Genomic DNA, 15,692 nt, shown 5'->3' with positions numbered 1-15,692 from the left:
AAAATTCTTCGTACACTACACTGCACATAGAAGTAGGGAACATACAAACTGAGAGACTATTAAGACTACTCAATTATATGGATGCATTTTATCCTTTACGATCGTTACCCAGATTGAGTTTTTATAATTGTATCTTTAATGACAACAGAGTAACAATGGTAGGATATAAACTAATATAACAATTTCATGCCATCTAATGGTAATTATTTCGGTCGAATAAAGATCTGTTTTACCAGCAGCTGTGGGTTTGCTTAACATATATGTTGTCGGCACGGCATTCTAGTGTAACCATCTGAACGCCCGCTGGCAATATTTTCGAAAGCCGTATAAAAAGATAATTTTACTTACGTGTACCAGCGATTCGACATCTGTTGATGAACGCTCGCATTGCTTGATTCGTTTCTGCCAGTAATTTTTCCTTAATGATGGGACTGGAAAGGGGGCACTCAGCCTTTTAAATCAAACTAAGTACATCTACATCCATACTCCGCAAGCCACCTGACGGTGTGTGGCAGAGGGTACTTTGAGTACCTCTATCGGTGTCTCTGCTGACGCTGCCACTGACACAGTAGATATGAGAGAAAGAAGTAACCGCTCTGTGTCGGGCTATTGACAACGCTTGGGTGAACGGTGAGTTGAACAAGAATTGAGAGAGCATCGGACTCATTACATGACCCTCCAAAGGTGGCATTGGCGAAGGAGACACGGCAGCCTGTCAGCAGCGGATTTTAAGGACCAGATCAAGGATGTAAGCGGTGTCTCCACCTTGTTCTCATATTCACCTACCAAGATCACAAGAACGTAATGGGCACATTTTGTCGCCTAGGGCAGTGTACAGAGGCACTCACCAGCAGCCTGGAGCCCTGGTGCCTCCAGTGCTGTGGCTCCGGGTCTGGGTCGAGCGCGTTGCTCTCCAGCATGAGCCGGTGTCTGGTGTGCCTTGTCCAGGAAGGCGGCGCCGTCGTCTGCTCGCTGGGGCTGGAACCGCTGCTGGCACTGCTGTTGGCGGCCCTGATGGACGACTGGAAGACATCGGCACCCGCTGCGTGCAGCATTTCCACCATGTCGTGGGTGTGCCTGCGTCACACGAAACACGGTAACATGATAAGAATACCGCTCCGCACGCAAAATGAACGTGAAATGCGTATCTGTAGTTTTTAGAGCAGTTTAGCCTCTTGATAACTTTAGAAAGTATCTACAGAGCCAGTTGTGGTGCTGAGTAGGAGAGTAGCCCATATGGATACAGTTGTGACACATGTCTCAGGCGCCAAAGGGCTCGCATGTCTGCGGGAGCGGTATAGTGGAGGTAGCACTTACCTCAATGGGATTCTGAGAAGCGATACACAACAAACTGAAATATCGTGAGAAAATGGATAAGCTAGCTTGTCTCTCCATTGAATATCTAACAAAAGAGAAACAAGGTGCCTTCTTCATAAACGTAATTTGGATGCATGGACCAAAGAATCGATCCATAAGTTGTTGACAACGATTCCATACACGAAACAACAATTTAGAATTGGTCACGCTAGTATCTTGCGATTTTCTTTCTAGAAGCAATTCATTTTCCCAGAATCCTTTCAGCAAAATTGTCTTCCATTCGTCTTCTCTAATACTGACTTATCATCGTCCCTTTCATATCGTTTCTTCGTGTTAATACTAAATACCTAAACAAAGTTATGTGCTGAAGATGTCCACCACTAATATTGTAATTGATACTTACGAATTCTTGCTACTTGTTGTACACATTGTCCTGCATTTATCCATTTTTACACCGAAACTGTGCCAAAGTTTTATTTCCTTATGACTATCCAATGAAGATACTTTCCCGCAGACAACAGCATTTGATGTGCTGATTCTGTGTTTTTGATGAGTTGTGCACAATGCGGGCAAACACACCTGCTGTCTGGAGAGGATTCACGGAATCCTTAGCAATCATCAACAAATCTCGGCCCTCGCATCCACTCTGGAATATAGGTCTTATTCCTGCGCTACGCAGCATTTTGCCGACACGGTCGCTGATGCCCTCACATAAGGTAAGCGAGCAACAGGAAGATTATCTTCTGTACCATTGCCTGTTTCGTCTTGGCTGTACGTTATAGTTCGTTGTATGTCTCTGTTATTTTTCCATTCTCATGGAATGTTGCCTTGACCTCGTTCAGTTTCTGCTGTACGTGGTTGGCGTCACTAATCCGGTGAACACGGGCTGTCAGCGTACATAGCAAAGCGTTTTTTTTGTGGTGGGTAGCGGTGCGAATCCACGTCTAGGTATGCGTTGGTGTGTATCGGCGTCCTGTAGCCTTTGTAGCCTAGTCTGCCGCTAGATGTTCTGTAAACCTTCACACGCAGAAAATAAATCACTCGGAGTTGTTTGCTGTTTCTGGTGTGAACTGTATACTGTTGTGTAAGCTGTTAAAGTGTCCATTAAACCTGCGTAATTCTAGTTCCCCTTGAGGCCATATGACGAATGTGTCGTCCGTCCAAGTACCTGAGCCAGCAGCGTGGGCGCAATAGCGTGGAATTTAGAGCTGTTTGTTCGAAGGCTTCCACGAATATGTCAGCTGCTATTGGCGAAAGGGGGGGGGGGGGGGGGGAAAGGGGGAGCCCGTAGCCATTCCATGTGTTTGCTCATCAGATTTGCACCGCCAATTAAAATATGTCGATGACAAGCACAACTGCGCTAGGTCGCAGGTGGCTGGCGGTATTTGCTCCTGTAGGATGTTGATGGTTTCAGCTATAAAATGATTCAAATGGCTCTGAGCACTATGGGACTTAACTACTGACGTCATCAGTCCCCTAGAAATTAGAACTACTTAAACCTAACTAACCTAAGGACATCACACACATCCATGCCCGAGGCAGGATTCGAACCTGCGATCGTAGCGGTCACGCGGTACCAGACTGTAGCACCTAGAAACGCACGGCCACTCCGGCCGGCGGTTTCAGCTATAGACAGTTTGGTAAACAAAGATTTTATGTCAAAGTTCACCATTAGATCCGTAGCTAGTGCTTGGTGTTCCAGTGTAAGCTGTATGAAATGCGCAGTAGAATACTTAATGTAAGACTCCGTATGGCCAACCAGGTTTGCTTAATTTGTGGGTTATATATTTTACCGACAACAAACACTTTAAATTGTCCAGTGACATTTCAGATGTTGACGTTGCCGCACGGGATAGCCGAGCGGAAAGAGGCGCTTTGTCACGGTCCGAGTGGCTCCACCCATCCGAGGTTCGAGTCCTCCCTTGGGCATGGGTGTGTGTGTGTGTGTGTGTGTGTGTGTGTGTGTGTGTGTGTGTTATCCTTAGCGTAAGTTAGTATAAGTTAGATTAAGTAGTGCGTAAGCTTAGGGAGCGATGACCTCAGTAGTTTGGTCCCATAAGACCTTACCACAAATGTGTAACGTCGGTAATCACCATATAACCGGAGATGACAGTTTATAAAGGAAGATATTCACCAGTAAACAGTAGTGACCCACCCTAAGAGGAACGCAGCAAGTCGATCGAAATGTCGATAGTTTAGCTCTTTTAGTAGTTACAATTCCGGGGTCCTATACTTAAAACTATTTTGTCCAAACTGACACCGGCCGTGGAATCTTACGAACTACAGTCGCTGTTTTGATTAAGCACAGTCCTCCTCACCTTGTCGAGACTCATCTTGACTGTCAGCAACTTTTTTTTTTTATTTTTTAATCGTATGGCTAAGGCCCCCCGTCGGGTGGCGGTCTTTCAAATTTGACGCCACTTCGGCGACCTGTAGTCAATGGGGGTGATAGGATGATGATGATGACAGCACAATACCCAGTCTCTGGCCATAGAAAATTCCCCGATCCAGCCGGGAATCGAACGCGGGCCCAGAGGATTCACAATCCGTCACGCTGGCCATTCAGCTACCGGGGGGACGGACGTCAGCAACTGTAATAATAATTATTGTGTTCCAGACATACGTGGTCGTAGCAGTATCGGCACGTAACGGCAAGTCACGACGCTAACACCACTAACAACAAAAATCCTACAGTATATAGTCTGAACATCATTTCTGTAAAGTTGGGCACGCATACGGTAAATCGTTTTCCGTCTACACTGGTTGAAGCAGCGAAAGTTTAATTATTAGGAACCTTTGCTTCTACAAAGTTCTTTTTCTCGTTGTGAGTCAAGCGTGAATAGAAGAATGGTGGTTATGTGGAATAAGAGCTTAACTGACACTTATTACTAAGGCAGTTGATTAGAATTACTTTCTCGCTATTGGAATGTCCCATAAATGTATGTTACTTTTTCGCTTTCTGTGACATCCCATCACTCATCTCGGAAGTCTCTTGAAGTTTCCATTAAAGACTACAAGCAGGCAACTGAAACCATCCATCGGAATAAGTTTATTGTGTTACGTAAACAGATTGTTCACTGCAGAGTTGACGCACGCTGCTACTTAGCGGTATGTAATTAGTTCCATCGACCAGACGCCCGGGATTAAAATGCGTTTCTCTGCAAGTGCTGTGGCTGGTCCCGGCGGAGCTTCGAGTCCTCCCTGGGGTATGGGTGTGTGTGTTTCTGCTTAGGATAATTTAGGTTCGGTAGTGTGTAAGCTTAGCGACTGATGACCTTAGCAGTTAAGATTTCACACACCTCTGCAAGTGCCACGTTATGTGGCGGAAACTGTACCTCGGCCTGAAATCCTCGGCGTCCGCTTTGGTCGCCTGCCGACCGCCGCCGCCGTCGCGACCGCCGACGCCGTCGCCGTCAGCGCCGCCGTCGTCGACGCGGTTCTCGTCGGCGACGTCGTCGGAGAAAACGACGAGGAAGGCGGCGCGGTCGTCGGGCTGTAGGAAGGCGCGCGGCGGGATGGGGCGGCCGCCCGGCGCCTCGAAGCGCACGGCGAGCGCGCGGCCCGCCACCAGCAGCAGCTCGCGCAGGGGGGCCGACACCTCCAGAGACGTCCAGCCGGCGCGTGGCGGCGCCAGCGGCAGCGTCGACAGCAGCGACAGAGGGCGCCGCCGCCGACGGGCCCCGCCTGCCCACACACCACACAACACTCTTTCATTCCGAGCGACACCACGCGAGCTATTAATTCTCAGCAGTTTCGACCACACAGCGATCATCGGCAGACTGTCTGTGGTGTGCGTACTGTAAGACCTTCGGTACACACACACCATCAGATTATTCGACTTGTCGCTCTAATGAAGTACGCGAGTGTCAGCAGTGTGTCTCGTGGTCTTATCGTGGCGTGTTTATCTTCTGCCGTTAGGTCAGACGATAGAAATGCCACTTGCACGCTTAGAGTAGCAGATTGACGGTGACCAACTTTAAACAGAACTTGATTAATTTTCACATACATTTATTAAAATAGTGACAAGCATAAACCTTACGTAACTTGATTCTCGATGCTATTTACAACTGACAATCTACAGTTTGTAAGAGTTCCACGATTAAAGAATTTGTTACTAGCGCACTCGAGCAGATGTAATATCGATGGATTGCTCACGCGCTGCCTGCGATATGTAAGCTATAATAATATCAGACCAGAGAGCAGTGTTGTATGCAGTAGGAACTGTGTAGTAGTAGGAGTAAGTAGTTGCTAGCAAGCAGTGTGCTGTATCGTGTTGGCTGGGCCGGTCTTGGGGACCGATAGCGGTGCCTGAGCGTTGTAGTATAAGGTAAAAGCAGCGTCGCGCATATGTAGTATTGTTATAGCAAGTCCCATGTAAATGTTTAAAAAAATCAGTTAATAATAATCTTTCTCATAAAAAGTAACTTTTGACAACCATTCATTTCAATTTGAAGAATTTACTAATTTCTTCATGGTCATCCCGATTATTGAAAAGAAAAATCAGTTGTTTCTTTTTGTACATGATTAGTCTATCGGCCAGCATTGCACTCGGCTGTGCCAGAAAAATTTCATATAGGTGCAGATATATATGCGTTATCCGGCGACTTCATTGAGGTAAGATTTTTCAATTTATTCAGAATGATCTTTCAGGGCCATGACGCAGTGCTGCTGACGTCTAAAATTTACCACTTTAAATTCACATAGTCAATTATTGAAAGTTTATCTATGAGTAACATTTTTTTAATTATGAGATAAGTCACAATTTATTGTTCCAAGGTTACAGAATTTACCTGTGGGAAGTTACGCTGAATGTGAATGAAATAAATAATTATATATATTTTATACTGTTGGGAGGTTACTGAATCGTTTGTGGGGAAGTAGCAAGTTCCTTTTATCATGGTACGTTAATCTTATTCTCACATATCTCTGATACTTGACAAAGTGTCTATTCATTTCTCTTCATGGCTATGTACAGGAATATGATAATCTTATTAGGCGCAGACTGAAACTTGACTATAGACTGGTACAGACTAATGTAGACTGGTACCGACTGGTGCAGACAAATGCAGACTGACTCATCGGAGGTCTGTACACTCATTATAATAGTTATAATACCTCGCGCATTCAGGTATCACTGCGCGAGTGTGATCTGCGAGGAGAAAAGGTTCTATGTTAGTAGCAATCTCATTGGCTGCGTTTCATATTAATACGCAGATCGGCGGAAGCAGAATTTGGTCCGTCTCTAAGGCAGCGCCATCTCGTCGTGCAGAGATGGACGAGCGCTGCACCTGCGCTGTTGTGCTTAGTGTGGCGCGCTCTAGTGGGAAAGTTGTGTATGCGCCGACCACGCAGAACTATGTACACAACACTGTCAATGTACAAAATACAACCCATGATGGACACCGCGGCAGTGGTGCCCGGCAACAGTCTCGTTCGACTCCAACCAAGCGAGGTGACATAGTGGTTAGCACACGGAATTCACATACGTTAAATCGGGAGAACGACGGTTGAATCCCTTCGATAGTGAATTGCTCAGTAGGCAGTTCAGTTGAAGAGGAATGGACATTTCTAAAAAACACAATCGCAGAAGTTGGAAACTAAAACATAGGCATAAGGACGGTAACTCCAAAGAAACCATGGGTAACTGAACAATTATTTGAGTCAGTCGACGAAAGAACGAAGTAAAAATCCCTGCGATAGTGAATCGCTCAGTAGGCAGTTCAGTTGAAGAGGAATGGACATTTCTAAAAAAGACAATCGCAGTTGTTGGAAACTAAAACATAGGTATAAGGACGGTAACTCCAAAGAAAGCATGGGTAACTGAACAAATATTTGAGTCAGTCGACTAAAGAACGAAGTAAAACCTTGTTCATAATTGGCAACTAATGCTGTGCAATCGCAATAAAGTTATGAGATGTTCAGTTGACTCTTTCATTAGGACATGTTACGCGTTTCCTGATTACACCCATCTTCAGACATCACAAACCTCAACTCCTTCCTAACAAACCAGGCGTACAGTCTTGACAGCTCGAAGAATGCGTCCAATAACATATGACTATAACTGCGACACAAGCAGTCTCGAAGTAGAGTGTAATCCCGAAAAGCGTAATCCTGAAACGTGTAACGTGTTTCAATGAAAGAGTCAACTGAACATCTCAACACTTTATTGCGATTTTACAGCATTCGTTGCCAATTATTAACATAAACATGATCGCAGGCATCACAAGGAATTTTATGTCCAGTATATCAGTAAAAACATGTTCATTAAATTTCAGGAATGCAGAAATACAAGTCGCTTAGGAGTAAAATAAAGAGGAAGCACGTGGAAGCTATGGCGAAATGACTGAGAAACGTGAAGAAATCCAAGAAAGATGATAGCCGGAAGGACTGACATAACATACCGAAAAGTTATAGCAACCGTCGGTGATATTGAAAGCAAGGATGATAATATTAAGAGTCCAACGGGAATTCCACTGTTAAATGCAGAGAAGAGAGTACATTGCAGGCATCTATGAGGGGCAGAGCTCGTCTGATTATGTGACAGAAGAAGAAACAGGTGGCGACAGGGAAGAGTTAGAGGTCCTGTATTAGAATCACAATTTTGCTTTGGAGGACATCCACCAAAATTTCTAAAATCATTGAGGTAAGTGGCAACAAAACGACCGTTCTCTTTGGTGTGTAGAATGTATGATAATTGCGATATACCATCAAACGTTCGGAAAAAAACATCATCCACAGAATTCTGAAGACCCGACAACTGCTTGAGTTACCGCACAGTCTGCTTAACAGCTCATATATCTAAGTTGCTGACAAGAATAAAATAAGAGAGAATTGAAAAGAAAAATGAGGATCTGCCAGATAACGATCATTTTATCTTCAGGAAGGGGAAAGGCACCAGAGAGGCATTTCCGACGTTGAGGCTGACAATGAAAGCAGGACTAAAAGAAAACAAAAGACCTGGAAAAAGCGTTCGACAACGTAAAATGTTGCAAGATGTTCGAAATAGGGAGAGGGAGGGGGAGGAGGAGATTAGTGTTTAACGTCCCGTCGACAACGAGGTCATTAGAGACGGAGAGCACGCTCGAGTGAGGAAAGGATGGGGAAGGAAATCGGCCGTTCCCTTTCAAAGGAACTATCCCAGCATTTGCCTGAATCGATTTAGGGAAATCACGGAAAACTTAAATCAGGATGCCGGAGACGGGATTGAACCGTCGTCCTCCCGTTCGAAATAGGGGTATGCTATAGGGCAAGAAGGGTGATATACAAAGTGCACAAGAACCAAGAGGGAAAAACAAGACTGGAAGATCATGATCGAAGTGCTTGGATTAAAAAGGGTGTTCTTCGTCCCTACTGTTCAGTCTATACTTCGAAAAACAATGACGGAAATAAGAGAAAGTTTCAAGAGTGGGATTAAAATTCAAGGTGATTGGATATCAGAAATAAGGCTCACGGATGATATTGCTATCCTCATTGAAAGCGAAGAAGAAGTGCAGGATCTGCTGAATGGAAACAGCAGCCTAACAAGTATAGAACATGGATTAAGAGAAAACCGAAGATAGACGAAAGCAACGAGAAGTAGCAGAAATGTGAACAAAGAGAAACTTAACATCAGAACTCTGTTACTTAGGCAGCAAGAAAGCCATGACTAACGGAACATGGAGGACATAAAAGCGGCTTATCACCGGTAAAAGGGCATTCCTGGATGAGAGAAGTCGACTAGTATCAAACATAGGCCTTAATCTGAGGAATAAATATCTGAGAATGTACATTTGGAGCACAGCATTGTATGATAGTGATGCACGAACTGTTCGAAAATCGGAACAGAAGAGAATCGAAGCGTTTGAGATGTGGTCTACAAAAGAATGTTGAAAATCTGATTTACTCAGAGGGCGAGCAATGGGGCGTTTTTCTCAGCATTTGTGAGGAAAGAAATATACGGAAAATATTGACAAGAAGAAGGGATAGGAAAGTAGGACATCTGTTCAGACACCAGTGAATAATTTCCATGGTACTTGAGGGGGCTGTGGAGGGTAAAGCCTATACAGGAAGACAGAGATTGGAATACATGCAGCAAATAGGAGGGTTTTCCAGAGAGTAATCCACCGCATTTTTTTCTTCAACAGTTCTTTATTGAACATTATGAGAATTACACACACGAAAGAATAGTGTTTTATCTACACGCCCTATTTTCGCACGTAATCTCCATCGTTTTCTATGGCCTTCCTCCAGTGCGAAATGAGGGTGTTTATGCCGCGTCGGTACCAACCCTCGTCCTGGAGGCGGAGCCAGTGCTTCTGTAACACCTATTTTCGACCTATTTCGTATCTTCATCGATAATTCTGTGTCAGTTTGTAGTGCTGCATATGTAGCGTGTTATCTGTCATGGAAATTCTTTGACTTGTATAAATATTTCAGTTAAGTGAAGTTTTGAACGATATTGTTTAAATGCTTGTGAATTTAAATAACTACTGAAGTGATTGTTATTCAACGTATTGTAAATGACTTGGTACATAGTTAGGGAACATAGGGTTGAATGGATAAGTTGTGAGGAAGCCCAACAGCTACGGAAGTAGCCTGGCGGAGTGGAAAAAGTGTGGTTGGTGCGCAAGTGGCAACTCGTTCTTTGTGACGGGAAAGAAGTCTGGGCCCAGCAGTGCTGTGGTCAACATCTCGTTAGCAGTAGCGGATAATTGTGGCCCATATTTCTGAAGTTTCGAGACCAAATGGACTGAAGGGCAGTATTTATGGGCCTCGGATGCTACATCTGGTGTTACCATTATCATAGCATGGTTTTTGTCCCTATATAAATATAATTCCGACGCCAAGAAGATACGTAACAGGGCGAGGCCAATAATATGATTATATCCCCGGCAGGTTAATAGCCACTGCAAATTGCTCCACCAGTGCCGTCACCCTTCCACTAAATTGTTTATATTTGGCCCTCTGTAAATCGTGGTGTTGCTAAAAGCTCTATCTTACACCCGTGATTGTCCCAAATCACAAACCTGGACGGGAATTCTATGCCAGTGATTTTGATTCCGAATGTCTTAATTTGTTATGAAAAAGTGGTTGAACTTGAATTTAATGTTGTATTGTCAGTTGCACAGCCAATTATACTTTTGATTAGGTCAAAAGACTGTGTATGTAAGCACATTTGTTATTGAAAGAGTTATCGTTCGTTGTGCTTTACGTAATTAATAATTCATGATAACAATACTTATAACTTCTCACGCGTGCTGGTGTAGTTTTGTTAATGAGGATGGTTTTTTAAACCATGAAAGTTTAAGGGTCCTCATATATTAGCCTAGTTAGTTAATGAAGCAATGCAAAGGCTGCTTCAGAGCCAGTGTAGCTAGATTTTCATTCTGTTTTATTGCTTCAAACCGAGTTTAAGAAAGAACTATTTACTGTGTTATCTCTTCTAATGCAACTTGGTTAATGCATAGACATAAAGACCTTGTACTAACCGATCAAGTTATAAATTATGATTATTAGCAGACCCCCTGATTTAAATTCAGAATCATTTCAAGCTCTTCCCTGTTCAGTACTGCTGCTAGTTTCATGTTTGTCGGTAATTGGTTTTATAAACAGTTGCACCTAGTTCCCTTAGAGGCATATCTTGCTGTTTACTATCTCATTGTCCATTTGTTTATCTGACTTCCTAGTCAGTAGCATCTTTGTCTGCACGTTTAGGTTACTGTGTTGTAGTGTGAACAGACCTAAGGAAAGAGTTTAGTGTTTGTGTGTGTGTGTGTGTGTGTGTGTGTGTCTCAAGGAAGATTAGATTAGCCTTAGCACCGCCTTCTGCTTTATCATTTAGCTTGACACAAGAATGCCTAATTAGGCTGGTGACCGGTTAAAATGTGTGATGTTACAACTTGCTATTGTGCCGGGATAACGACTGTTTCAGACCCACGGTTTACCTACAGTTATACTCTCCTGGAGTGTTTCTGAAACGAATCCCAATTTGATTGTTCTGTTTCCATTAGGTTATCTCAACGTCAACTTTCTCAAAAATTCCACACAGCGGTATAACGTTAGCATCGATTATCGTTTGAAGTTAGCCGGTGGCACATTTCACTTCACTGTGTGAATCACCTCCTCACCGTTCTCAAAATGTTTTCCTCAAATGGTATCTTTAAATTGCGAATAACATCAGCTCGCTGCAATATGTCAGGTGTTACATCTGTGGATGGTCTCCCCGATTGCTGGAAATCAAAGAGCTCCCGCGAACCACCTTCTGATGACGTCACCCTCCGCGCCCAGCAACTAACTGTACTTCAGTCGACAGCAGATGCTCCATAGACTTTGCACAAGTGGTTGTAAATATTTCTCTGCAGTGAGAAACTGGATGACAGCACGTTGCTTGTAACGTACCTCACCTGCAGACGCCATTATGAAACTGTCCTGCAGCTACGCTATCTGCCGGAAGAGACGGAAACTAGGCGCGCTCCATCAGGAGGTTTCAAATAATACATATGTAACGTTTAGCATTCGTACCATTGTTTTCGGCTGACAAAAAAAAAACATGCGGTGCCTAACTTTCTCGGCAACCCTCGTAATTGAGGACGTAGGTTGCAAGTGTTACTCAGAGATGAAGAGGTTGGCACAGGAGAGGAATTCTTGGCAAGCCGCATCACGCCAACTTCAAGACTGGCGGGGGAAAAAATATGCGTGTTGTCAGTTGATACAACGACATATTGTCATTTGTTATTTCAATTGTGTTCCAAGTAAACTGATAATACTGGCAAAAAATCCTTTTCTTATTAGGGATAGTCTCCTGAAAGATGTAATTTCTGTCGATTCTGAGTAGGGGCAGCAAACATGCGAGTACTCACTGTGTTATTAGTGCTCGTAATAACTCATGGTCAGTCGAATGCTGTTTCTCACAGTCCTATGACAACGAAGGGAACGTTCTACTAAATGTAACAAGCGCGGTGTACATTATGCTGGAGAGAAGCTGGTTTAGTTTCAATCTACTAGTTGCTTAACTTCTTTTACGAATTCACGTCTTTTAAATTCAGGTCAAGGGAGTGTCGCAGCCAATTTTATCAACTTTTTCTAACGTTTCCCGTGCTATCTCTTGCAACCATTTGAAATAATAATCTCTATTATACCCTTTTTAGTTGATGAACAGCGGCGGGCTAAAATTATAGCAACTGATAGATTTCTTTGGCTCATCGTCTTATCTCAGTTTCTAAAAACAAGTAAAAAATGTGCGATTACGGAAGAAGTTTCGGGAATATCAGTGGACGTCATGGCAAAGAAAAAAATTAAACGGGAAACTTGAACGTAAAACAAATTTTAATAGAGGTTTTATAAAATCTGTATCTACGATTTTCTCAAAAAATTTGAATAATATTTCCAATTAGCGAAGGATGTCCACTAAGTATTACCTTGAAATCATTAAGGAAATAATCATTGTAACACTTTCCTTTGATTCTTTCTCATCTTCATGTTCCGACAAACTTGCTTCCTTATTTTAAATAGGTAAGTGAAGAGGATAAGTGCTGAACTCGAGAGCAAATGTTCTTAGTGGGGTACGTATAGTTGGTTCAAATGGTTCAAATGGCTCTGAACACTATGGGACTTATCTGTGTTCATCAGTCTCCTAGAACTTAGAACTACTTAAACCTAACTAACCTAAGGACATCACACACATCCATGCCCGAGGCAGGATTCGAACCTGCGACCGTAGCAGTCGCGCAGTTCCGGACTGAGCGCCTAGAAACGCTAGACCACCGCGGCCGGCGGTACGTTTAGTATCAAAGGGAAGAACGTGAAGAGTTAGTCTTATCCAGCATCTTAAAAAATTGTTTCTTCACTGGGCAGTCATAAGATTATAAACTGAGCTACACTGCACCAGTCAAAAATTTTGCTTATAGGTACATGCTCGAAATAAAAAAGAATGACTATGTTCTAATACTATGATGTTTCCAAGAAAATTGGCGAGATGATGTAAAAATCAAAATATGATGATGAAATGGTGTATCCATTAAACGAATACTTGTCACGCATGCAGTTTTCATTGGAGGTCTTTCACTGTCGCACTTCGATTGTCTCCTTTTGCTACGAGTATCACCGTGACACCTCGGTCACGAGCTCTGGTACTCGAGCCACGAGTTACCCGTTATCTGACTCCCAACAGCTGCCGAGGTCCTCAGGAACGAGTGAGCCTCATGCGCATTCTCACCGCCTCTAGTAGAAATAGACACTTTCAGATATCTCAGTGATACAGTTCGTGTCAAAACTAGAGGAAAAGAAACCAACGGCACGAGGATAGAGAAGGTGGCCGCTGCTTTCCTAAAACTCGCGTCCCAAGAAAAGCTGAACCCGGCAACGTAACACAGTGATCAAAAGCAAATGTCTCCGTGTATGTGAAAGCCCCAGAGTGACAAGAAAGGCTGGACTGAGAGAAACTGAGAAGTTCAGACTAAAAATTCTTCGCAAAATAATGGGTCCAAAGATGATAATGGGCAGTATAGACTGCAAACAAGAGAAGAGCTACACGGCTAATGGAGGCAATAAGGAAACGACAACATCTTCTCAGGGTGGATGCAACCCAAACTAGTGAAGCAGATTTCTGTTACACTGGACGACAGACCTAAAGTCCCCGAAAAATGGTTCACGGAAGTAATTAATGACCTGAAGAGCATTTGATATAGTCAGGAAGCCATCTAAGTAAGTTACATCTAAACCTTTACTCCATATGCCACCTCAGTGTGTGGCGGAGGTACGTTGTGTACCAGTGTCACTTCCCCCTTTTCCTGTTCCAGTTGCGTATGATTCGCGGTAAGAACGATTGCTGGTAAGCCTCCGTGTGGCCTGGAATATCTAATTTTATCTTCATGGTCTTTTCGTGACATATACATAAGAGGAAGCAATGCATTGGTTGACTCCTCTAGGAACGTACGCTGTAGGAACTTCAACAGTAGACCATACGGTGGTGCTGAATTCCTCTCTTGCAGCGTCTGCCACTGAAATTGGCTAAGCACTTTCGTGACGCTTTCGTGCTTACATTAGATCATGCAACGAATCATCCTGCTCTTCTTTGGATCTCCTCTATTTCCTCTAACAGCCCTAAATGGTATAGATCCCATACAGACGAGAAATTATTAATCGAACGAGTATTTTTGTAAGCTGCTTCCTTTGTTGATGGACAAAATTTCCTGAGGACTCTTCCCATGAATCTCAGTCTCACATTTGCTCTATTCGTGATTAATTTTATGTTGTCGCTCTGTACGCACATTACTAGATATTTTATGGAAGTGCTTCCAACGACTGTTCTGCAATATTGTAATTGATGATGATGATGATGAGTCCCATACTCCGTTTACCGAGCGTAGGGGAGCGACGCGGGAGACCCGCGCCGCCATACTAGGCAAGGTCCTAGTGGAGGTGGTTTGCCATTGCCTTCCTCCGACCGTAATGGGGATGATTGATGATGATGATGAAGACGACACAAACACCCAGTCATCACGAGGCAGGTGAAAAATCCCTGACCCCGCCGGGAATCGAACCCGGGACCCCGTGCTCGGGAAGCGAGAACGCTACCGCGAGACCACGAGCTGCGGACATATTGTAATTATACAATAAAAAGTGTTTTTGTCCATGTAGTTACTGTGCTTCACATTTATTGAGGTTGAGGGTCAGTTTCCACTCCCTGCATCCTCTGCAAATCTTCCTGCATTTCACTACAAATTCCTAGCGCCGCGGTCTCTCTGAATACAACAGCATCAGCCGCGAAAAACCTCATGGAACTTTAGACGTTATCTACAAGTTATTTATATGTAGTGTGAAAAGTAACCTGGGGCACGCGTGAAGTTACGTTTATGTCTGAAGACTTATCTCCGTTCAGATTGATATGAAGTGTTCTTTCTGCTAGAAACTCTTCAATCCAACCACACAGTTGGTCTCTTGGTTCATTAGGCGCCAATGAGGAACTCTGTCGAATGCCTCCCGGAAGTCAAGGCGCCTGTATGTACTTCTTCTGCTTCTCGAAGATGAACAGAGCGAGCTAGGATTCAAACGATCGACGTTGTTTTTGGAACCCATGTTGGATCCTACAGAGGAGATTTTCTGTCTCCGGTAATGCCATAACACGAATGCGTGAAACAGGTTCTATAGTTCTACAACAGACCGACGTCAGATATGGAGACCTACAGTTTTGTGTGGCTGTGCGACGACGCCTCCTGAAAAAGGGAATGACGTGTGTTTTTATCCAACTGTTTGGAACGCTTCACTCCTCCAGAGGCCCACGGTATACTGCTGCTAGAAGAGGGGCAAGCTCTTTCGCATACTCTATGTAGAATCGAACTGGTAATCTGTCAGATCCAGCGACCTTTCCTCTGTTGAGAGTTTTCCGCTGCTTGTCT

The 15,692-nt window shown here is 43.8% G+C and overlaps 1 protein-coding gene across 5 annotated transcripts in view; it reads right to left on the bottom strand.

Moving 5' to 3' along the window:
* Positions 1-15,692, bottom strand: part of LOC126322757 (uncharacterized) — a 672,754-nt gene that overhangs the window by 100,107 nt on the left and 556,955 nt on the right. For all 5 annotated transcript variants that reach the window (XM_049994581.1, XM_049994583.1, XM_049994580.1 and 2 more), the window contains exons 3-4: positions 4,653-5,001; positions 849-1,077 (exon numbers count right to left, since the gene is read on the bottom strand). In XM_049994581.1, the coding sequence (XP_049850538.1) occupies positions 849-1,077; positions 4,653-5,001 (578 nt within the window). The remainder of the gene's footprint in view (positions 1-848; positions 1,078-4,652; positions 5,002-15,692) is intronic.

This window comes from Schistocerca gregaria, chromosome 2 (genome assembly GCF_023897955.1).
Source record: "Schistocerca gregaria isolate iqSchGreg1 chromosome 2, iqSchGreg1.2, whole genome shotgun sequence".
NCBI classification, from domain to species: Eukaryota; Metazoa; Arthropoda; class Insecta; order Orthoptera; family Acrididae; genus Schistocerca; species Schistocerca gregaria.
This window is presented reverse-complemented; position numbering and strand designations above follow the sequence as displayed.